This window comes from Myxocyprinus asiaticus, chromosome 25 (genome assembly GCF_019703515.2).
Source record: "Myxocyprinus asiaticus isolate MX2 ecotype Aquarium Trade chromosome 25, UBuf_Myxa_2, whole genome shotgun sequence".
NCBI lineage: Eukaryota > Metazoa > Chordata > Actinopteri > Cypriniformes > Catostomidae > Myxocyprinus > Myxocyprinus asiaticus.
Genome location: NC_059368.1, coordinates 13,925,135 through 13,949,716, shown reverse-complemented (window position 1 = coordinate 13,949,716; position 24,582 = coordinate 13,925,135). Strand labels below are relative to the sequence as shown.

Genomic DNA, 24,582 nt, shown 5'->3' with positions numbered 1-24,582 from the left:
TAGTCACACATGTGCTAGATCTGCCACAACTAGGCCAAAAGCATGTTGGTGTGTGTAGCTGTTGGTACAGATAGAATAAATGCTTTATTTATGCTTTATATATATATATATATATATATATATATATATATATATATATATATATATATATATATATATATATATATATACATTAGCTGTTAGCATGGTTTATCACAGTCTACACAAGAGGAAAACATAGCTATTTCACTTTGTTGAAGGGCTCTTCCAGCACAATTAGATGTTAAAGAAGGAAAGGAAATTATATGTGCAAGCCCATTAACTAATGCAACCTAATTAGGTACAGCTAGCACCTAATTTAATGACGTTGTACAAAGTTTTAATGGTAACCCACCCAATAAGATTTAAAGGAGTGGGTAACACAGCACAATCCCTCTGTTGGTTTTGGTGTTTGTGGAAAAACATGTAGGCTACAACCACCATTTTCTTTTCCTCTAAAGCTTTGGAAGAATCACCCCTCATGCTGGTTTCAATCCCCTAACCTTTCAGATCACACCATAATGAGCCAAAATAACTCTCACATGCTCTCTGAGTCTGCCCGAATCATTTTTCCACCAAAGCAGTTTAGGTCCATGATTCAGTATTGGTTTTCAAGTTCTGTTTTGCGGTAAACTGCATTGTACTGCTGCTTGGCTCGTGAGAAGAATAAATAAGAGAGCCTGAGAGAGTCATTCAATCTAACAGGACTAAAAAAGAATGGACAAAGCGGCAGGAATTTCCTGCATCTTGATCTTTGAGAGCTGAGTTCATTTCTACCCCCTGGGGGTTCAGGCTTGGTTTGTATAATAACTTGTGGGTTTATGCCAATAGTCTATTATTAATTTTTCTTTGGGAGGAGAACAGTCTTAAAATCTCTTGGAGGAAAAAATGACAGAGCTGGAAATATGGCTAATGATCTATGCATCATTTCTATTGCAAAATGTTTAGCTCAGTATCGGAGCTCCCTATACGCATATTATGCAGTCTGCGTAGGGCACCAACTCCCTAGGGGGACACCATCTTACACTAGGGGGGCACCAGAAACTCCACCGGCTGCCCTTACTTGCATGTTATACATTATTCAAGTTATACGTTATTCAACAGTTAACTATGGAAAATAAAATGATCAGATTTAGTCTAAATAACAGTTTGTCTCAAGAAGGCCTGTCTTTGCTGTGTTAGCGGCTTACGAGAAACAGACACAAGCAAAATTAGATTAAAAATTCTGACTCATTCTAACAGCTTACTAGTATTGGTATACCACTTTAGGTTTTAAAATGAGGTGCCCTCCCTGCCCTGTCAGCACATGTGATGCACTTCCTGTCCAGTCACAAGATGAGATGCATTTCCTGCTCTGTAACAAGTACTGATTCTCATTTTGCCCTGTCAACAGATGTGATGCACTTGCTGACTTGTCAATAGAAGTGATGCACTTCCTGCCCTGACACTAAATTAGTTGCATTTCCTGTCCTGTCACTAGATGAGGTACACTTCCTGCCCTGTCACGAGGTGTAATGCACTTTCTGTTCTGTCACCAGATGAGATGCACTTCCTTTCCTATCATAAGATGTGTTGCACTTCCTGCCCTGTCTCCAGATGAGATGCACTTCCTGCCCTGTCCTCAAATGAGATGCACTAAATAAAGAATTCTGCAATAAAGAATTCTGCTAAATAACTAACTACATAACATTAGTTAACAACAATAGTTAACATGAAATAACAATGAACAATACTTTTACAGCATTTATAAATTTTCAGAAATGCTAATTTTAACATATAGACTAATAAATTCTTAAAATCAAAAGTTATATTTGTTGACATTATTTAATGCACTATGAACAACTGTATTTTTATTAACTGACATTAACAAAGATTAATACATGCTTTAAACAATGCTTGTTTGTTCATTTTATCTAATGCAGTATGTAAAATTATTGTTAACTAATGTTAACGAATGGGACCTTATTGTAAAGTGCCAGAACTTTGAAGGTCCAGAAAACATGTAAAAGCAGCATAAAAGTAATCCATATGACTTCAGTGGTTAAATCCATATTTTATATGTGATATGATATGTGTGGATGAGAAACAGACAATGTTTAAATCCTTTTTTACTATAAATATGCACTTTCACCAGCCCTTTAATGTATGTTTACAAGAGGACTGAGTTCTTCTTCTTCTGTTTTCTTTTTTTTTTTTTTTTGTTCAGATTTACATTCTCCATGCATATCACCACCTACTGGGCATGGAGGAGAATTAAAAAAAGGAAGGGATAAAGCGAAGGAAAAGAATAAAGTATATTTGCAAAACAGCCCAGTAGGTGGCGATATACACGAAGAATGTGGATCAGGAAAATAAAGAAGAAGAACTTTCCTGAACGTGCGTAGGAGGGCTGTGTGAAAGTAGATTTATAGTAAAAAAGGACATAAATATTGATCAGTTTCTCACCCACACCTATCATATCACTTCTGAAAATATGGATTAACTCACTGGAATCGTATGGATTACTTCTATGCTGCCTTTTTATGTTTTCTGGACCGTCAATGTTCTGGCCACCATTCACTTACATTGTATGGACCTACAGTGCTGAAATATGCTTCTAAACATCTTCATTTGTGTTCAGCAAGAGACAGAATGTCATACATATCTGGGATGGCATGAGGGTGAGTAAATTATGAGAGAATTTTCAATTTGGGGTGAAATATCCCTTTAAGGTAAAAATTGCAGCTTACCACTTTGTACAGTGTACACTGTATAACTCAAAACATGTTAATTTTCATTAAATGTAATCCTGTTGGTTTGAACCAAAGAATGCTGAACTTTCCACAGCAAACAGCTGTCTTCCAGCCACAGCAAAGCCCCTGCTAATGAGAGAGCAGGCAGCTCTCTCACCAATTTCAAGTAGGATTTATGAACCAAGCAGAGAAATATGACTTTAATAATTGTAGCAAATGGCAGTACTGCTGTCAGGATTGGCATGTGGTAGTGAGACTGAAGCTATAGAGGAAAATAACACCCAAGGCCAACCACTTTTGGTAAAGTCATTCTAATGAACTGCGAAAATGCTTTGCAGCGTGTCAGATATGGGCACTGCAGAAACTGGCTCTATAAACTCCTGATTAAACCACAGTCTCTGTGGCTTTGCCATCATTTAACTGTGTTACACTCTCAGCTGCAGTCATAATTGTGGGTATCGAGGTTACCAGAAATATGGAGATGGCTCTGACTGGCGCTAGCGAACCTCAGACATGGTTACTCCTGGTCTCCAGCAGTTACTATTTTTAAAGAGGCAAATGGAACCTGGAGTCATAAAATTAGTTTCTTTGTTATTCTTACACCAAATTTGGAATGTCTAAAAGGATTAGGACATGTATTGGCATGAGAAATTGCGTAGACATCTCTCCACAGCACTTGTATTTTCAATGCCCATGATTTCAGGCAATTTGATGAGAACAATTTTATTTTCATTACCCAGAGTGTATTAAACTAATCCAAATGATGTCAGGATAATGGATGTAGTCACTTCCCGCCAATGTAATTCTTATTATCTGTTCTATTTGTTCAATGATCATACTGACTATTGCAGTTTAATAGTCCCAAAGCAAAACAAATATTTTGTCCAGCATGCTGTAGACTGTTTCAGAAACAAAAACTGTCATTTTTTTTTACTATGTCTCCCTCTGGATTGCTCTCATCAGGAAAAAGATGTTGTTCATTGTCACATGACGTTAAAGAATACTGACAACCCCTGAATCCCCCTAGCTTAATCCCAGGCCCAGATCCCATGCAAACACATCTTGTTGGCAGATGTGACGATACCACAAACACTTCAAAGTGCCTGCACTTAGACCTTCTCTATGCACTGACGCCAACTGTAAAAAGTGCCGGACTCATGGTAGGAGAAAATATTTTTATTACTCATCATTTAGTGCTTTTGAGGGTAAATTGCGACAAAGACCCCTACGAGTTATCACAGCAAAGCAAGGCTGACAGAAGCAGACGGCTCTTAGCAGTACACAGTGTCATGCTGTGTTAAACTAAGCTATTTGCTGAGTGATTTAAGGCAACAAGTATTTACATATATGTGGGTGATTGTTTAATAAGGGGAACTTTTCTGTCCCCTGGGATATTTTTAAAGATTTTTTTAAACAGTTCTATAGAATAGATTATAGTAGCTTAAAGCATTTTTATTGTTTTTTATTTTGTTTTTATTTTTTTAAGACTGCTGAAAGGTTACATTTGGCAGAATGTCAATATATAGGGATTGCACCCCACATTGATTTTTTTTTAAAATTCCCATAATAAACTTGAGAGTTAGAGTGTTGTGTGTGTGTGTGTGTGTGTATATATATATATATATATATATATATATATATATATATATATATATATATATATATATTTAAAGCTGCTTGCTGACTCCATCAATTCTCTGTGCAATTACTGTAATGAGTCAATCAGATAATCAAATACAGCTGCCACAGAGATGCAGTGTGAAATCCGTGGGTAGCTGGTGATGCAGCCCACTGGGTTCTTGATTTCTCTCAGTATTTTCCCATGAACATAAAGCACGGTATCTCCTTCCTGTTACGATGAGAAGCAACGGAGGACATCTTATGCAATTTGACATCTCTGGGGACAAACATTTAAAGACATTGCTCCACAAAGCTCTTGTATTACTCTCGAGTTTGCTTTGCCTTAATCACACATGGGAACAATGAGAAAATCTCTCCTCATGAACACAGCACTATTGACATTTGGATGCTTTTGTTCTCTGCAGTATTTCTTTCACAGTTGTAACTGAAAACACACATATGACTTGACTACAAACACACACTCTGTCCTTGCTCTCATGCAAGCAAACCTCCAAATCTACAAATCTTAAAGGTGAAGAGTGTAATTTCTGAACCACCAGTGCCACCATAAAGAATTGCAAAAATGACAACTGTTATCAAACAGGTTCCCCTTCCTGAACACTTCCCCCTTCTTCCATAGGTCCGAGAAACAGATATCCCCACCCCAAACTTACCCTATTGGTGGAGCCAATGTTGCTGTGTCAGGCTAGTTGTATTGCTTATTCAAACAGAGCAATGTTTTGATAGCACGACAAAGCAACAGTGGCCACGTACACACTACAAAGTTTGGCGAGTGACAATCACATTTAATGCAGGAGTGAATGCCCTACATTTTCGTTCCATGTGTGTACGGGATACAGAACTGACTCCCGCAATTGCGATGATTGGCAGGTGATCACCATAGCAACGCTTCAGCGTCTCACACCTGTGAACAAGAAACATGAATGCCACCAGCTTAACTCATTTTGTATTTGCTACTTTTGAGCAAAGAGATTATCTACCACAGATGAATTATCTTCTGATAATGTTTAGTTAGCTGCCATCAACAGAATCGCTAGTTCTCGCTGTTGTTAAAGAGCTCGCGCTCTGTGTAACCGCAGGGCTGAAGAGAGAACCTACAGAGGAAAGAGACTGGAACATATACCTCTATAAGTGTGATTTGCACCAGAAGAAGACGGACACATCTCACAAGCACCATTAGTCAACAACTAGTTGTTCAGTTCAGTTCAGTACACACTGTGTGGAATTTATGAAAATGCTGTTGATGTCTGTTGATGTCAAGATTCATAGTGGGTTCCTGTGGGTTTCTGTAGCTCAACTGGTAGAACTTGGCATTAGCTATGCTGAGGTTATGGGTTCAATTCCCAGGGAACACACAAACAGTTCAAATATAGTGAAAAAGGAGTTGCATTTTGATTATGGATTAAACCACTGGAGTATTATGGATTACTTTTGTGCTGTCTTTATGTGCTTTTTGGAGCTTAAAAGTTCTGGTCACCATTTACTTGCATTGTTTGGACCTACAGAGCAGAGAACTTCATTTGTGTTCTGCAGAAGAAAGAAAATCATACACATCTGGGATGGCATGAGGTTGAGTAAATGATGAGAAATGCTTCATTTTTGGGTGAACTATTCCTTTAACTATAGTTTTCTCTGCTTATTAATCTAGGGTATAATCAAGCATTTTAACATTTAAAAATTACACATTTCAGTTTTAAGAAAGCAGACTTTGGCCAACTAGTGCACTCAAGATATGGTGTGTGAGTGTGTGATTGTGAGACTGTGTGTGACAGGCCTCCATCAGGGAAGAAAAATTGAGTGCAGGAAGCGCAAAATGGAGTGTTTTTTCCCTGAGTGACAGTTCATCAGTGGGCCACTGAGATTTGATCCCATCTGTTTCTCTCACTCTCAGTCATTTTTCATTTATACTGAATGAACAAGGCAAATAGTGACTTAACCTCATTAACTCCATGTGAGAGGCACTAACAGGTTTGTTTCCCATAAGAGTTCAAATTAAGTTTTTTCAAGTGAACCATCACAGACAGGACCCTCAGGACATATGTCAGTTGTGAAATGATTTAAAAAGGATTTAGCCCTGTAAACAGACCTATTTAGTGTCAAACTGTGTTTGGCTTCATTTACCATATTCTGAACTAGTATCTTGTGCTGACATGCAATGCTGCAATGCTATAGCACCATTGCAAAGCATGCAGTGAGGACAAAAAGTCTTAGACCATATTATAAATCTGAGATTTTTATTGATTTATATAAACCTGAAAATAAACTGAAAGTTTTGGGATTTTTAAACATTTAAAACATAGAAGAAATGTTTAAGATAAAGAAGTACTGCACTGTTTCTGGGTCACAAATTTGTGACTTTGACCATGTAAAATTCTTTGTACAAAAGGCCAGATTTTCCTTGCTTCTATTCAAACACACAAGATGCTCTTTGGAATATTCTCACATCATGGTAGATAATGGATCATCAGGTTTTGCACAAACTTGTGCCAGCTTGCGTGCATAGGCCCTACTGTCATTATAGCAAAAGGAGAAAATTCCAAAAATACTATGAAATTCTGAAATTCGTGTTAATTTTAACACATAATTAATAAGCAAACCTTTTGTATTGAATTAAAGTTATATATATATATATATATATATATATATATATATATATATATATATATATATATATATATATAAAAAGTTTATTAAATGTTTTAATAATAAAAAAGTGAATATATTTTCATCATGGCTTTATGCTTTGTTAGGGGTGCATAGGGAAAACTAACATGCACCATGAAACAGACACCCATAGCAAAAATTATGGTGTCATCACAAGATAAATTTTACCAGCAGCAACTCTGAGCTCTTAGTCCTGCAATAGACATCACACATGAAACATACAGCTGTGATCATACTCCAAAACCATGTCATAAATATGCAATAAATTAAACCAGTTGAGGACGACAGAGGAACATTGGCGAAGTTAGGCATGTTTTGTGTACATATAACTTACACTAAAATAAAGACAGATGCTTTTAGTTTTCCTTCTCCTCAAATTCAGCTGAGTTAAAGTAAAACCACATTTTCAGGGTCCTTCACTGGCAGCATGTAGTTTCAGCTCTCCAATATCTAACCAGGGAAAAACCAGTTTACTTTCATAAGGTCTCTTGACAACGTGAGGCAGACGTAAATAATGAAAACTGTCAGAGTTTGGAGGATGACTGACGTGAGTCCTCCACACTGTATACCATGCACAGATGACAACATGTCTGTCACGGCTGCCAGGGCTAAATAATTAGATGACTTACCACCCACAGTTTAATGGGGCCCAACTGCTGGTTCCTGTATACATGAACATTATACCTACAGGGCCCACAATTTTGTAAAATTGTTTAGATTATATTCACCATCGACATGGTATTTGCTCTTTGCTGTACACCAAGGAATGTGATCAAAAGACTTTCACTCATGTAAATCAAAGTAATGAATGCTCATTTCAGTAAAAAACAAAAAACGCACAATCTCTTATAAACGATTATGATCAAATATACCCCATTTTGCAACAGTTTTGACAATGCATTTTTTTTTTTTTTTTTGGAGATTCTTTAAGTCAACGTAAAATCAAAACTGACCCTGTTTACTTTCTAAATACACTTTTCTGGACTTGTTGTGCATCATTTATTCATGTTATAAAGAAAACAGTCTTCGCAATCTTTTATCAAAACGTAATAACATGCTCTGCCTCTGAAACAACTTTCCTTTATGGCAAGTGTCACCAAGCCCTTTTAATTTTTCAAACCCCTCCCCATCAACCACCTGTCTCTATTCCAAGTAGGTATAGCTGCAGGCTGGACATCTCCAAATGGGGGTGGGGTTACTCCAAAAGGGGGTTGCGCCAACTCCAAAAGGGGGGATACCTCCACAGGGTTAGGGTTAAGGAAAGTGTTAGGTAAGGGGCTCCCTAAAAATTTGTTGGCGATTTGGAGCTCACGCCTCTTTTTGGAGCTCTCTCTGCAGCTATACACTTCTCCTCCATTCTGAAATGTAACTAATTCAGCCCCTCCCCTTTTCAGGTCTCCACTCTTCCAGGTTTTTACTTAAATTCATGTTTGCATTAAAGCTACTGAAGAGTCGATCAAAATGGAATTTTTTGGGGAACACAGAAAGTATTCTTTACAAAGAGGCACTCTTGTTTCAAAATCTCTCTCCTCTACTGTACATGCAGATGTTATGGAATCCCCAAAACCACATAAAACTACTCATGGTGATACCCACTTTTTAAAAACAAATATATTCTCAATAGATAAAATCAAGTCCTGTCCTACATATTTTCTTATTTAACAGAATATCCTGTTTCACTCATAAATTCATCAGATTACGGAATAAAATGAGTTGTGAATGCCATTTCTTGTGGACATTGCATGAGCTGGGACCTATAGGCATTATTTACACATATTAAGCATTGAGAATTACATTCTAGGCCACAACTAGAAAGCATGGCTATCTCTTCCTGAAAGAATCAACCCTGGCCTGCTTTAGTCTGGACTGTTTAAGCTTTGCACTCATAGACAAGCATATTAGTCATAAACAAACTAAAACAAAGAATCATCAACTGAGAAACAACTGTTGACATTCGTACATGTACAGTATGTCTTGAAACTGCATACACAGCTGTTGTTTAACTCATGTGCCTTGTTGAAGGTTAAACCAAACATGTCTTTTAGTATGGTATAATTTTTTTTTTTTTACCATTTGATGCCGACTTGACTATGTGAGGATAATTAAATGATTTTGGATGGTACAATAAACCCGTAATCAACACTCTTGTCTTGTGATGGACACACTGGCCACGTTTCTGACACATCAAAGAAAGCCTGTGGCCTCTTGTTAAAGCTCAACAACATCTCTCACTGCTGTAAACATTCCACAAAACACACAGGCATCACTTTCCTCCAACGCAAAATAACTGTAAATGTTTAATTACATTCATAAAGTAGATAGAGGTAGTAAATCTCCCAGGGTGAATGTGTGTATGTTTGTGTGTGTGTGTGTGTAATGTAGCAAATGCATTACAGTAACTGTTCTCTGCATTAGGGGGCTGCTATTGGGCTGGGTGTGCACAACAGTAGCATGCTTTTATGGCAGAAGGTGGCAGCGACTTTGCCAGGTTCTCCTGTTGTAAATGCATTAAAAATTCCAATATAAACTATTCTAAGCCTTGCGGCTTGTGTTGAGTGCATCTTGAGGTGGGCTGAATGAGGATGGGGGCTCAGGGTGGGCCGATTCCATCTTGCTGATGGGTACACTTCCAGAATTATGACCAGATGTTCATTAATGAGCTTTTTAAAGACCACTGGGAGAGATGAGTGGGAGAGGGTGAGACAGGGAGAGAGAATAAGAAACAATCAAGACCAGGGCAAAAAGTTGCTCTTTGCGTGCATGAAATCTGTGGTTCCACAAGCTAACAGAGCTTAAACAATTGGTGACATCTGCACTGGCTGCAGTGGGATGTCTTTTGGTACTGCTTTGTTAACTTACTATCAATAACAGCTGCAAAACACCAGTCAACTCATCCTGAGAAAAACCCAAGAAATTTCTGCCAAACCTCCAGTGGAATCAGACAGTCCAAAAATAAAATAGCATTTTGTCCAGCTTATGGGGGTTTTTGAGTCACTGACACTATGAAATGTGAATTACTTTGCATCTACCTAAAAACACATTTCTCTCTTCAGAGGCAAAGACTGCAGTTAACTTCATGTAAAAGTAAGTGAAATTGTAACAAAATAAAAGTTCTCGTACTGTGTATTGATAGTTGGATGAACAAGAAATGAGTTGTTCTTTCAACAAGAAGTTTGAGTGAAAGAATTTTGGTGAACAAACAAATTCTCACTGACTAAACAAACCAATGTTACTGAGGACAGTTATTAAGACAAATCTTACTGCATCATGTTGCACTGATTTTTTAAGTTTGCTCAACAACAATCAATTTAGTCACAATAATTTTAGTTGCATCACACAATTATATACGTGTAGATATTTTTAAACCCCTAACCTCTCCCATTTGCCATTGGTCAAACAAAGAGATAGTCCAGCCCCCAGTTCACACAACTGGTTGAGCAAAGTTGGTGGGCGGAGTATAAAAGAGTCGGTCAAAACAATAGTGATGGGAAGTCCGATCCTTTTCTGCGAACCGGTTCTTTCGGATGGTTTGTTTCAATGAACCGGTTAAAAATAAAACGATTCACCAGTTAATTTACATCATCGCGTAAATAATACGCCAGCGTCGTAGAATACACAGTCAAACACATTCAATAAAGCCTTATGTAAGCGCATATTGCTGATTATTAAATTTTATTTAATTAAGTTATAATAATAAGGGTGTTTATTGTCATCAGTGTTTCCTTCAGTGATCTTACAATACATCCTAAATAAACGTTTTGCACCTAAATCAACCAATACTGACACATATACAAACGCAGATGTTCTACACTAAAGCATATAAAGACTCACCCTTTTTTAATGAAACCATGATCCAGCTCATAACAACTTTAGATGTAATCTGCATGCACAAGACTCAATAGTAAAATTTATTTACATCTCTCGATTGAAACATTTCGCCACCTCATTCAAGTCCTTGGTTCATACATGCTCATCAGCTGCTCACTGTTCAGCAGTTCTCAGTATGATATCCGAAAGAGGCGATTCTCAGTTCAGTGTACTGATGACTCGTGAACTGCTGTGTGATATACAGTTGACTCGAGAACTTCTGCGAACGACTCGGTGTACTGTTGACTTGAGAGCTGCTGTCCCGGGATCAGTGTACTGTTGACTTGAGAACTGTAGACTGGTTTATCTTCATATGTTGATAAAACGGTAATACAATCAAGTCATAAACATACTTCCAGTATGTTTTATTTGCTATACTTTCTGCTGTCCAGAAGAATACACCAAAAACAGACATTTCGCCCCATAATCACACGCATGCTCAATGACAGCAGCTCATCAGTATGTTGGACACCTCCGAAAGAGGCGATTCTCAGTTCAGTGTACTGCTGACTCGAGAACTGTTACGAGCGACTTATTGCACTCTTGACTCGAGGACTGTTGCGGAATGTTAGGCACATCCGAGAGACAGGTTAGGATAGAGTAACTTGTGGATTAGTGTTGACTCAAGCTGCGAACTGTTTCAAACGATTCAGTCCGATTTGGTGAAATGGTTTAACTAATTCACTAAAAAGAACCGGTTCAAAAGAACAATTCGTTCACAAACTAGACATCACTACTAAACAAACAGAGGAATTTTCATAGTGCCAAAGAGACAATAAATAAATAAATAAATAAATAAACCTCTAAATGGCTTACTTCTAGTTGTCTCTGCATATTAAGCCAGGATAAAATAAAGTAAATGTGGCAGACTTCTGCCTTTCTTATGAAGGAGGAAGCGGGAGCCGAGTAAACAATCCAAAACGTAAGTCTTTTATTAAAAACACTTTTTAGTGTGACATAAAATAAATTTGCTTTTCAGCACACAATCCTCGACCAACACACACACAGCTCCGTGTGTCTCTCTCACTGTTGGCTTTTCAGCCCAACGCAGAATGCACACGTCAACTCGGCTTCGTGCGTCTCTCTCTCTCTCTCCGTTTGTCTCCCCACTGCGGCTCTGACTGCGGCTTTATCTCTCGCCCGCTAACACCATAATTGCCAACAGCTGTGAGAGATAATTTGCCCCAGGTGTCCATCTCGGCCTTGCTCCGCACCGTCTTCACTCGGCCACGCCCTGTTTGCCACAGTAATATAATACAGAAAAAGTTACATACTTCTGCTTTAACATTTAAATCGCTGAAAATCTTCCTCTCCGTGAGGTCCGGCAGTCTCACAGCTCATTCAAAAGATACAGTACAGCCGAACTTTAGCGTGCTGAATAAGTCAAGACACTGCCATTGAAAACCAATCGCATTTGACATCACTGACATCAAAGCTGCCATAACGCTTCTTGTTTCAATGCGGAATTTGACTTTTACAGTAGCTGGGAATGATTAAGATTTCAATTTAGAACTTTTCCTCACACAAAGCAGTCATACAGCTTCGGTAGTTCCGGAATACACCACAAATAGAGAATTAGCCTTTTTTAGTTGATCATTTCATGGTGCTTTTCTCATTTTTGGTGCTTTTCTCATTTTTAGAGCCGCAGCTTGGAAATTTGGAAAACTTCCTTTGTGTCCCACCACAAACAATATAAAAAATAAATAATTAAGCTAAGAGTAAGTGATGCAAAACATGTCCATATAAAATTATATATTTTGTTTGTTAAAGCTACACTATGTAACTTTTGGCCCTCAAAGTGGTTAAAGTATAAAATTGCATATGTCTTGCGGAAGAACATTGTTATGGTAATGACGTGCTTTGGCTCTGCTCCTCTACGCGGATGAATGTGGTTCGAGGCACCGGTGTACACAGGGATACAGGACATCTTATCAGAGCTAATGGACAAATAAATAATGAAAGAAAGGAAAAGACAGATATCCAAAAACATGTAATCTGAACAGGTAAGTGCCATATCTTATGCTGTTGTTTTGACTTATTGGAAACACTGATGTTTTGAAATAAATGACGTTACAAAAGTTAGGCAACATTCGTTAACCTTAGACATAACGATTGCTAGTCTGAAAGGTCAAAAATTTTAAAGTTTTTATAACTGCTGGATATTCTGGCCAAATTGACCATGGTAGTAACTCATTTATAGATTGTCATTGTTACCAACCAGTGGTCAACATCATTTCAAGACTCACATGTCCTTGGCAAGCCTAGGACTAAAGGATTTATTTATATAAATGATTGCCGTTATAAAGAAAAATACATACGTGTGCTAGCAAGTGAAATGTTCTGCACCGATTACAGTATAATTATTGTATTTCACTACACACACACAGACGTGTGAGTGTGTGTGTGATTACGCAACTATACATAAATTATATCAATAAAATATCTTACCTTTTGAGTAAGAAAAAAGCCATCTCTGGGTTGCTTTTAAATCCTTTCAGATCTTGGAGTTGTCACCACCTCTAAAAAGCAAAGCCGATGTTGATTCGGGTTTTATTATGGACTCTGTTACTTTCCCATTTGGCTGTAGACTCTGCTCTGTTCTGGGTTTCTTTGTTTTTACAACTGGTGATTCCCTGGATGTTTGCCGTTTTAAATGATCCATGGTCAGTTTTTCTTGTTCGTTGTGACAACAAACTTTCAGCTTCATGCTACTCCCACACACGCGCTACAGTAGCCGGATCTTATTTTCTCTGTGTACGGATATGACATTAACACGCACGGGCAAATTACGTATGTATGCAATTTTCGCAAAATCCGTCCCGACAGCTCTAAAATATAAATAATTATAATAGGTTTATCAGTGTATTTGGGTAATGTAAAGACATGGTTTGGAAGATGGATTTTTGTTGCACTCTCTCATTAATAATATTTTGTTGTTTTTTTTAACCAAAAAAAGTTACGTAGTGTAACTTTAAATATTTTTCTCTCTTTTTTTTTTTTTTTTTTAACAATGCAATAAAATTTGACTTAAATAGCTGTATTTTAAATAGTTTATACTGACACTACTACACACATTTTCTCTATATACATATAAAAATAAAGTATTTACCACTGTGAACAGAGAATTTTTGTGGAACGGTCTTTATTGTCTCTAGTTTCATACATAAACTCAAAAACTCCACACCCTTGTTTCATCTTGAAATTTGTTTTTGCATATGTCTGAGGTTCTGCCAGATGTGCTGTGGAAGGCTATACAAGGAGACTTGCAGTGAAGTCCTGCATCAGAGCCTGGACGGGTCCCAGAGCAAAGCTGCTAATTCAAGTGGGTTTACACCATACCACAAATATATACCATAGGTGGAGTCAGCTTCAGGTGTCACGATTTAGGAGAAGTGCCAAAATATTCTTGTTCTGGTGACCTCTCATAATGTGTTTCAACTTACTACGCAGGACAGGTGTTAACTGTGCCAATCAATGCCGCATCATTCATCTTACAAGAGAGAATGGAGAAGTTAAAGATATGTCATAAGTAGGTCAAAGGAAAAGTTTATCATTAATTTTCAAATGACTTTCTTTTCAGATTTGAACACAACTGGAGATGTTAGGCAGAATGCTAGAGACTGACAGTTTCAGTCACCATTCAATTTCATTGCAATTTTTTTTACAGTGAAATTTACAATGAAAGTAAATGGTGACTGAGGTTGTCAGTCCCTAAAATTCTGTCTGACATCTCATTTTGTGTTCATACGTGTCATAGGGGTTTAGAGTGACACTAAATGATGACAGAATTGCAATTTTCAGGTGAACGGTCCTGTAAAGGATAAAAGAGTGGACAAGTATTATGATAAACATACAGTGAAAGAGACAGCAAATAATCGCAGGATAATTTCTGTCTTTTCTAATCAGCGTATGACATCACACAGATCTGTCTCTAGTACAAACTCTTTGCAGATGGCCATGACTGGAACTGAAACTCAGTCTTGCAGCATAAACAGACTGAAATGTGGGGGAGTCCAAACATGTGGGGGTTTGAAGCAATCACATCCTTGGGGGGCAGCTATGACCCCTAATCATGCCCATGTTGACCCCAGCCCTATATTTTCCATAAGGTCAGCCATGAATTGGCTGTTTGTCTTTTTCACCCGTTCCCCTGACTGATTAAGGGAAGTGTATTTTTTATTGATGGCTATAAGACACAGGGAGGGCATGAGGTGTACTTGCCGAACCTGGACTGATTCCTACTTAATTAGCCATAAGTTAAACACAGTTCAAATGAGGCAGTGTACTCTCAGTTATCTATCTAGAAACCTGTCCAAGACACCCTAGCAGTAGAGCAAAACTTCCTGTTTCCCTTACATGGTCTAGAATGTCAAGACTGATCTCACGTGGGAGTTTGTCTGGCTCATGAAAAAAATATTTGTTCATATTGGACTGTGCAGCTGTAGTTTTGCTAAATGTATTGCTCTCTTGTGAAAGTTCTCTCATGATATATAACACATAATGCATCATTTGTCTTTGATGTTTTTTTTTTCTGTGACCAAATCATTCCATATAATTCATATACACCTGTATTATGTTTAAAAGAAACATTATCTGTGTGTCTTAATTTAGACGGCCAACCTGAGGTTGTTACCAAGGTGCTGGGTGATGTATAGACAGCATAAGTTACTCCATTTAGAACATGCTTGGTCGATATAACTCATACCCCACTTATTACATGTTAATGCAGTCATTGTTTACAATAAATGTGGTTTTATTAAAGGAGACGACTTGATAGTATCTAATTAAACAGTATTTATTCTGAATTACTCATTATCCTCTCAGCCTGGTAGACTATCCTGTCGGCCAGAATTCACATGTAGTGATTTCACTCCACAACTTCACATAAACAGATTTGAACATTAACTCAAAACAAAAGTGCAAGATTTATTCCACCTATAGGGTGTATATGGGACCCAATCTAACAATGCCACAATGTCTTTCAAGTTTTAACTTTTGAACCGCAATTGTAGGCTTTTTGTTCTTCAGGCGATGGTAGTCCTTTAGCTCCTCAGTCGCCTTTCTTTTGTGTCCATACAGGTCTTCCTTGTTATTGGGCATGTGGTCAGCCCTGGGACAAAGACTCTTCAATCTTAAGTGAACATAGTGATCACTATGACAGACTATTTACTCATGCCCTGCCTCCATGTATCAGTTTGTCTCCCCACCAGTCCACATTTATCCTCTCCTGAGGTGTTTCTCCTTTAAAGTGCATAAAGAATTCCAGATGGGTGAAATATGTGAGTTTGTCTTTGAAAAGCTGCAGTGAATCAGTAGTGATTGTTTGGTTGCCTTATACATCCTATGTAGGACAGTTCGCAGTCCTTTTTTTTTTTAACTAAAGTTTATTAAATACAGTTGAGGGATGGTTGGGGGGCCAGAGACATAATTGGCCTCTCTGTTTTTACACATGGATCCAGATCCATTATGATAACTTGTGTTTGTGCGTTGCACTTTGTAGCAGCATTAGTTGGCTTCCCTAAAAAGCTGAATAAGTCATTGTTTGTTGTGTTTTTTTAACAGCAAAGAAAGCAGGAAAAGCAGAAAGAAAGAAAGATAATTAATGTAGCTGTCTGCTCCAAGGTTTTGCCTTTACTTAAGGTTTCCTGTCTGGGTGAAGTGTTGTGTCATGGAAGCACTTCTTGAGGGGAATGGGCCAACATATCAAATGGGCTCTGCCAAAGATGGCTGCCAATTTATATGAATCAATAGGTCATATTTGAAGAATCACGCTAATCAGATTAGCCAATCAGAACTAACTGTTCTATAAGATTCAATATTTACATTTGTAAATATTTTTTGTTTCTTAAATATTCAACAATGCTTCATTGTTTTGGATCACTGATTAAGTGAGCTTATGTTTGGACTTGACAGTGTTGGACCACCAAGTACAACTTGGTATTTCTACTTTCAAAACAGGCAGCTCAACACACTTACTTGGTGCTACCAAACCACCCACCACAAATGGAGGTCAAAATGTCCCACGGATGGTAATGGTAATATAGGAAATCAGTGTTGCAGCTTAAGAAGTGAACACATACACACAGGACTTAATTCATTCAAGCCTAATTTGGCAAAACCTGGTAGATCACACAGATAAGCAGTTGATCCAGAAAAATTACTGGGCCTCCCATAAGCCCACATAGAGTGCTTGTCTGGCAATAAAGGGAAAGTGTAACTCGATACAACTGTTTGACATTTCCTATTCTCAGTGGATTTCATGCTTTTTTTATCACCAAGCATGCTCTTTCATTAACCTCTATCCTCTCTGGCTATTAAGAGTGCAGGATGGCTCAGTGAACGTGAAGAGGGTAAGTGGAGTAAGAAGAGGAGGATAAACAAAATTAGCCATTGACTCCAACAGTCTGATGTAGCTTTCCAGAAGGTCTGTTATAAAGCAAACAATCATATTTATAAGAAACAATATATCCTAACTGGTTCAAACCCCTGTGGCAAATCTGCATTATGTTCACAGGCAAACAGGGTATGAAATAAACTTTTTTCCCACCAGGCACAGTGGCTGGTGAATATCCAATTTTAGTTTAGTTTAGTTTAAACTTTATTATCAATTCAATTTCTCATAGAACAGCAATTTGTCTTTGACACTAGCATAAAAGGATGACAAAATTCATAGATATACACACACACAATTCCCACACATTTCATACAAGCGTAGGTGCATATAGAAGACAAGTGTATAGATTAAGCTAACAACAGAATAAAAAATAAATACTTCCAAGCATCACAAAATATTTTTTTATAAATTAACCAAACAACAGAGTTTAGAATAATAACATGATGCCAACCATCACACTTAAATAGTAATAATGACTTCACATAAAAAATAGTCCTATTTAAAATAATCACTGCCATTGGAACAAAGGATTTTTTAATATACATTATTTCTGTATATAATATCCACATTTGGCGGATGGCGGGTGCTAATTTCAAACCCTAGAGGCAAATTACTTTTGCTGCAAACTCTTCTGGCAAACCCTTGTGGCATATTTGCTTTATTTTCACATGCAAATGAGCTTTGAAGCAAACCCTTCTTTATTGCCACAGGTTTGCCACAAAAGTGTATGCCAGTAGTGACAAATTGTCCATTGTTGCCAAAGGTTTACTGCAGGTTCACCACTACCAGTGAAGAACTGCAAACTTCTGCCAAATATTTGCAGCAAACAGAAAGCTCAATTGCATGTGAAAATATTAATGACTTGCAAATTTGCAGCAAGTTTGCCAGAACTTTAAATTTTTTGTAAGGGTGGCCTTTGTTTATAAGGATAAATCCTGTAGTCTACTAGACATATAGTAAATAAAACTTTATGTATTTAGCACTAAACAGTGTTTACAAAGTATAGTGCTTACAAAGTGCTTATCAAAAGACATTAGTACATAAAGATTAATTTAGGTCTACATACTGTATGTGAAAACCCATAGACAAACTATTTCACAGTTTACTTTGAAAGACTCTACCCAGCTTAATTTGCAGTTTTATGGTTCAAGAATGAAACTGGATTTAATTTTATTACCCAAAATGATTGCCTGTCATTTTTAAGCACTTAATTTTATCCTTAAAATCAATGCCCAAAAAGTTCAGTGTCATACGTATGGTTAAAACCGAGTAAAGTTGTAAATATGAATAACATACGTGGTTATTTTTGTATGTTTCCATACAAAATGCAAACAGGCAAAATCAGAGGGCACCCGCAAAAGGGACCTTCTAGGGTCTTGAACGTGGCAGTCAAAATACAAACATGGCGGCCAGATGAAAAAGTTCACCGAAGTACATAATGTTTATCTTGTAAAATAGCATTTCATGCCATTTATATTTACATTTGATAAAACAGAGTTGGAGTTAATTTGAAGTACACTTAATATAGTACAGAAAATGGCTGCATGGGCTGGATTTTCAGAGGAAGAGCTACGAAGATTGCAGCAGAACGGCGAGAGCAGTAAGTACAGTAGTGATTAGAATACACTTAAACTTAACTTAGAATGTTCTTATTTCGTCTTATCGAACTATATCTGTAACTAAATATACACATAATTATGATTTTCATTTTATAAAATAATATTTTAATACGCAATAAATGGTTGTCTCAAAACCTTACGAGTTGCTTACATAGACTGTCTCACAGTTCATTTCTTCAGTAGTTGAACTATTATGAAATTATTAATAACTCATTTGTTGGGTGATACAAATTTCGTCCTGATTTAAGTCTGCTCTCTTCTTTTTTTTCAGCGAACCAGGCTGTCCCTGTCACATTGGGTCGTGGCCGGAGACCCGCTCCAACTAACCGAAGCAGGCTGCAGCTACAGCGGGAGAGGGCTCTACATCTGGCAGCCAAGCAGAAGGAGGACAGCGGCTCTCTGCCACCAGAGCAACAGCTTAGCAAACCCCCAGATCCACCTGCTGTCAGTCACCCTGCTCCACTCAGATCACAGGAGGAACCTAAGCTGTTGGAGTCAGAACTGTTTAAGCATGAATCAGAAATTGTCAAGCATGATCCAGAACCATCTGCAGAGGCAATGCCAACAGTGATCCTCAAAGAGCTGGACAAACAGGAAGTGGAATTGTTAGTAAGTCTATTTATTTAGCAAAAATCGGGGCAGAGATCCACGTGTTGACGCCAAGATAATGAATAATGAGAATAATGCTTATAATGTTTGAATACAGATTTGCTAAAATTGTTCAAGATCAATCTGTCACAGGTTATGTTTCAACAAAATGATATGAATTGGTACAGATGTTTGCTTATTTTGTGTTGTAATGTTTGTTAAATATAAGACTCCAATCTTTCTTATAACAGTCGGGAGAAGAACCGTCTGCAGCAGTTGCAGTGGGAACAACGGATAATGGAAGAGAAGAATAAAAAGAAAAAAGCTCTCCTTACAAAGACAATTGCTGAAAAGTAGGAAGAATTCTAATGCTTTAAAATGATATCAAAATCAATCGCAGGGATGCAGACTACTCACCTGTCATCTGAAGTCAACTTTTTTAAGCTATTTTGCCTAAATTGTTTGGTTACATTTTCTAAAATCACTTGAAAGGGTTACTTCAAGCTTAAACACTTTAAAAGCTTTAAATGCAACAAAAAAGCTTTAAATACAACAAACAAATCAACTAAAATATATATCTATAACACCTGCTATAACTTTTTCACCTCTCATGAGTTTGCATCCCTGCAGTTGGTCTGGACAGTGAGCGATTTAGCCAGACCCTGACAATGAGTTTGTTTGTATGAATATCCAGTGCCATTTCTTGATATAACCTCTTGTTTCCCAGGTCCAAACAGACACAGGCTGAAGCTGTGAAATTGAAAAAGATCCAGAGAGAACTTCAAGCACTAGACGATTCTGTATCCAGTGACATTGGGGTTCTAAGAAAACTGATAGAACAAGCCAGCATGGATTATTCCCTAGCTTGGTAATGATTAGTGTATGTTACTTTTATTAGTGCATTTACAATCCATTCAAAACCTGTAACTTTGTAGTATGGTTCTCATAGTATAGTAGCAGGTGCATTATAATTCACAGTACAGTAATTGCAGGATCTGACTAGTAGCCATTAACCTCCACCCTGCAAAGTCTATTTGCTCATGGGTGAAAACACTGCCCCCTGTAGCCTCTCAATATTAATTCTGCCATTTTAAAACAAAAACAAACAAAAAACACATTATAAACTTAATTCTTTAAATTTAAATTAGCAAAACATTCACATCTGTTTTGTTAACATTATGACTCAGTTGTGCATTGCACAGTTGAACACTTAATTTTCTGTATTATCAAAAACAAATCTGTATTTAAACATTAACTATGTATAAAATATAATGCTGTCAAAATTGTTGACCAACTAATTTATTATTAAATAGCCCTTCACCTGCACCATTATAAACAAATTGCCTGTTGTAATTATAAAATAACTACATTAAATATATTAACATACTCATGGGAGTCACTCTCAGGCTTTTTATTTTTAGAAGCAATCTTTAGTCATCTATACACAAAAAAAAATAAAATAAAAAATACTAGTGTACTATTAATAAAATTAAGATTGAATGTGTACTTCCTATGTTAGTGGACAAAATAAATAGTTGCTGTTCCTGTGTTGTATCGAGCATACAGTTTAATTTTCTGTGCCTACAACCCTTCTATCTCTGCCAATCACTTATTGTTGACAGGAAGCGCCTTGAAAAGGCGGAGGGCGAGTATGTTGCTGCTAAGCTGGACTTGCACAGGAAGACAGAATTGAAAGAGCAGCTCACAGAGCACCTGTGTGCAATCATCCAGCAGAATGAGCTACGCAAGGCTTGCAAACTGGAAGAGTTGATGCTTCAGCTGGAGCTTAATGCTGAGGAAGTCCCCATGCCAGAGGATGCAGAACAAGAGAACAAGCAGAGGGAGGGCAACCCCCAGCCTGTTACTGAAAATGGTCCTGCAGCAGGCATTGAGGGGTGTACAGAAGTGGATAGCTCAAATATGAGCAAAGACAGTTCCATTACAGAACCAAAGATCAGTCAAGATAATCAGGAGAGCAGAGCAACAGATGTTTCTGCAGATGTGGTCAGATGATGGTTTACGTATTTGCTGACTAGATTAAAACATTTCTTCATTGTGAAAATGTTAATGTTGAGCAAACCAAAAGTCCTGCATTTCAAATTGAAATGTTGTGACATGTTGTGAAAGGACATAGGACAGCCTGTTGTCAGTCTGACACGGGTGTGTCAATATTAAATTATGACATGTCATGAGGGTGATTCCTTTAATAGCAACACTAAAATGCATTACTATTATGGGCGTCAGATGTTGATTATGAACTGTTAAGCATAGAAGAACAAAGCTATTGTAGATACTGTTTCTTGTAATGTGAGGTAAATGACTCTAAAAGTAGGTTGTTAAAACAATGCTGTGCCACTCATTTGATTGTCATTGTATAATTTGATCTTTATCTTCCATTAAGATAATGTAATTTTCCCTTTGAAGACATTGTCTATTTTTAAAACACTAGAATTACATCATTCCATAACGGTGACAACTGTGACTGATTCCATTTATCAAAATGGAATAGTGGCAAATTGTCTGGTGGCTTTTTACTGTTGTAATTTATGTCACCCGATGTTGCACAAGTATAATGAAATCTTTTATCTGTACATGGCAGTTGTCTAAAAGATAACTTGATGCCAATGTTAACAAATCAGTAACAGCCGTTTTTATCATACAAAGCAGGCAGTTGGCTTAGCAGAGATGAGAACAGTTGTTTGTGTACTGGTGAAAATACTTTTGTGGTATGTGGGAGGGATATACAGTTTGCTATGTGCATATGCAATACAATTGTTTAATGATTTTTCTAAAGTACATATACTGAAGATTGTTTATTTATACTGTATATAATTTATACTTTTTAATAAACTTAGAAAAACCATGGTTCCTTTTCACCAGCTTTAAGAACAAGATTGCAGAATGGTTATTTATATAACTTTCTTTTGATTAATACTGATATGAAAAACAGTTGAAGTCAGAAGTTTACATACACCTTAGCCAAATACATTAAAAGTTTTTCCACAATTCCGGACATTTAAACATAGAAAACAGTGCCTGTCTTAGGTCAGTTAACATCACTATTTTAAGAATGTGGAATAATAGTAGAGAGAATTATTTATTTCAGATTTTCTTTCTTTCATCACATTCACAGTGGGTCAGAAGTTTACATACACTTTGTTAGTATTTGGTAGCATTACTTTTAAATTGTTTAACTTGGGTCAAACGTTTTGGGTAGCCTTCCACAAGCTTTTCACAATAAGTTGCTGGAATTTTGGCCCATTCCTCCAGACAGAACTGGTGTAACTGAGTCAGGTTTGTAGGCCTCCTTGCTCGCACACGCTTTTTCAGTTCTGCCCACAAATTTTCTGTCGGACTGAGGTCAGGGCTTTGTGATGGCAACTCCAGTACCTTGACTTTGTTGACCTTAAGCCATTTTCCCACAACTTTGGAGGTATGCTTGGGGTCGTTGTCCATTTGGAAGACTCATTTGTGACTGAGCTTTAACTTCCTGGCTGATGTCTTAAGATGTTGCTTCAATATATACACATAATTTTCCTTCCTCATGATGCCATCTATTTTGTGAAGTACACCAGTTCCTCCAGCAGCAAAGCACCCTCACAACATGATGCTGCCACCCCCATGCTTCACAGTTGGGATGGTGTTCTTCGGCTTGCAAGCCTCACCCTTTTTCCTCCAAACATAACGATGGTCATTATGGCCAAACAGTTCCATTTTTGTTTCATCAGACCAGAGGACATTTCTCCAAAAAGTAAGATCTTTGTCCCCATGTGCACTTGCAAACTGTAGTCTGCCATTTTTATGGTGGTTTTGTAGCAGTGGCTTCTTCCTTGCTCAGCAGCCTTTCAGGTTATGTTGAAATAGGACTCGTTTTACTGTGGATATAGATACTTGTCTACCTGTTTCCTCCAGCATCTTCACAAGGTCCTTTGCTGTTGTTCTGGGATTGATTTGCACTTTTTGCATCAAACTGCGTTCATCTCTATGAGACAGAATGCGTCTCCTTTCTGAGCGGTATAATGGCTGCATGGTCGTATGGTGTTTATACTTGCGTACTATTGTTTGTACAGATGAATGTGGTACCTTCAGGCATTTGGAAATTGCTCCCAAGGATGAACCCGACTGTGAAGGTCCACAATTTCTTTTCTGAGGTCTGATTTCTTTTGATTTTCCCATGATGTCAAGCAAAGAGGCACTGAGTTTGAAGGTAGGCCTTAAAATACATCCACAGGTACACCTCCAATTGACGCCAGTTAGCCTATCAGAAGCTAATTGGCTAATTGTCTAAAGGCTTGACATAATTTTCTGGAATTTTCCAAGCTGCTTAAAGGCACAGTTAACTTAGTGTATGTAAACTTCTGACCCACTAGAATTGTGATATAGTCAATTAAAAGTGAAACAATCTGTCTGTAAACAATTGTTGGAAAAATTATTCGTGTCATGCACAAAGTAGATGTCCTAAACGACTTGCCAAATCTATAGTTTGCTAATATGAAATCTGTAGAGTGGTTAAAAAAATAGTTTTAATGACTTAAACCTAAGTGTATGTAAACTTCTGACTTCAATTGTATATATATATATATATTCATATATCTTAGTTTTTATTAAATCTTTTGCTTTAAATTTTACATTATAAAGGGTATAAAGAAAGCTTCAGATTCAACATTTTAATATTTTGAATGTGAATAAAGTTTTTTTTATTTTTTTATATTGTTAATAAAACACGTTTTGTGGATTTTTTTGCACACCTAATAGCATATTTGTTTGACATAAATAACTGAAACAGCGTTTACATTTATTAATTAATTTATTTATTTATTGCTTGCCTTTCAATCAATAATTAGAATGGTATTGCATTTTTTATTTTTCAGGAATTTGTGAATTAATCGGTCCATTTAATTACTATTTTTAAGGAAAGCCATGAACTTGTATATGATCTTCGACTAGTTTTAAGAGTCTTGCTCCTTCTACCCACTTCAAACTCTTGCAGCGATTCAGTACGTCTGAACATGGAGGAGTGCAGACTGTCGTTTATTTATGGTTCTTATACCAAACCTAA

General features: G+C 37.2%; 1 protein-coding gene across 1 annotated transcript; it reads left to right on the top strand.

Moving 5' to 3' along the window:
• Positions 1-18,699: 18,699 nt before the first annotated feature.
• On the top strand, positions 18,700-24,135 carry LOC127416480 (RAB6-interacting golgin-like). The gene is made up of 5 exons (XM_051655868.1): positions 18,700-18,916; positions 19,207-19,540; positions 19,775-19,876; positions 20,251-20,391; positions 21,146-24,135. The coding sequence occupies exons 1-5, from the start codon at positions 18,853-18,855 to the stop codon at positions 21,534-21,536; spliced, it is 1,032 nt and encodes a 343-aa protein (XP_051511828.1). The 5' UTR covers positions 18,700-18,852; the 3' UTR covers positions 21,537-24,135.
• The last annotated feature ends 447 nt before the right edge of the window (positions 24,136-24,582 follow it).

Excerpts from the sequence above, each read along its gene's own strand:
- LOC127416480 (XM_051655868.1), top strand. The coding sequence starts at position 18,853 with ATGGCTGCATGGGCTGGATTTTCAGAGGAAGAGCTACGAAGATTGCAG. Across the intron at positions 19,541-19,774 it reads GACAAACAGGAAGTGGAATT|TCGGGAGAAGAACCGTCTGC; the intron begins GTTAGTAAGTCT and ends TTCTTATAACAG. Across the intron at positions 20,392-21,145 it reads ATGGATTATTCCCTAGCTTG|GAAGCGCCTTGAAAAGGCGG; the intron begins GTAATGATTAGT and ends TATTGTTGACAG.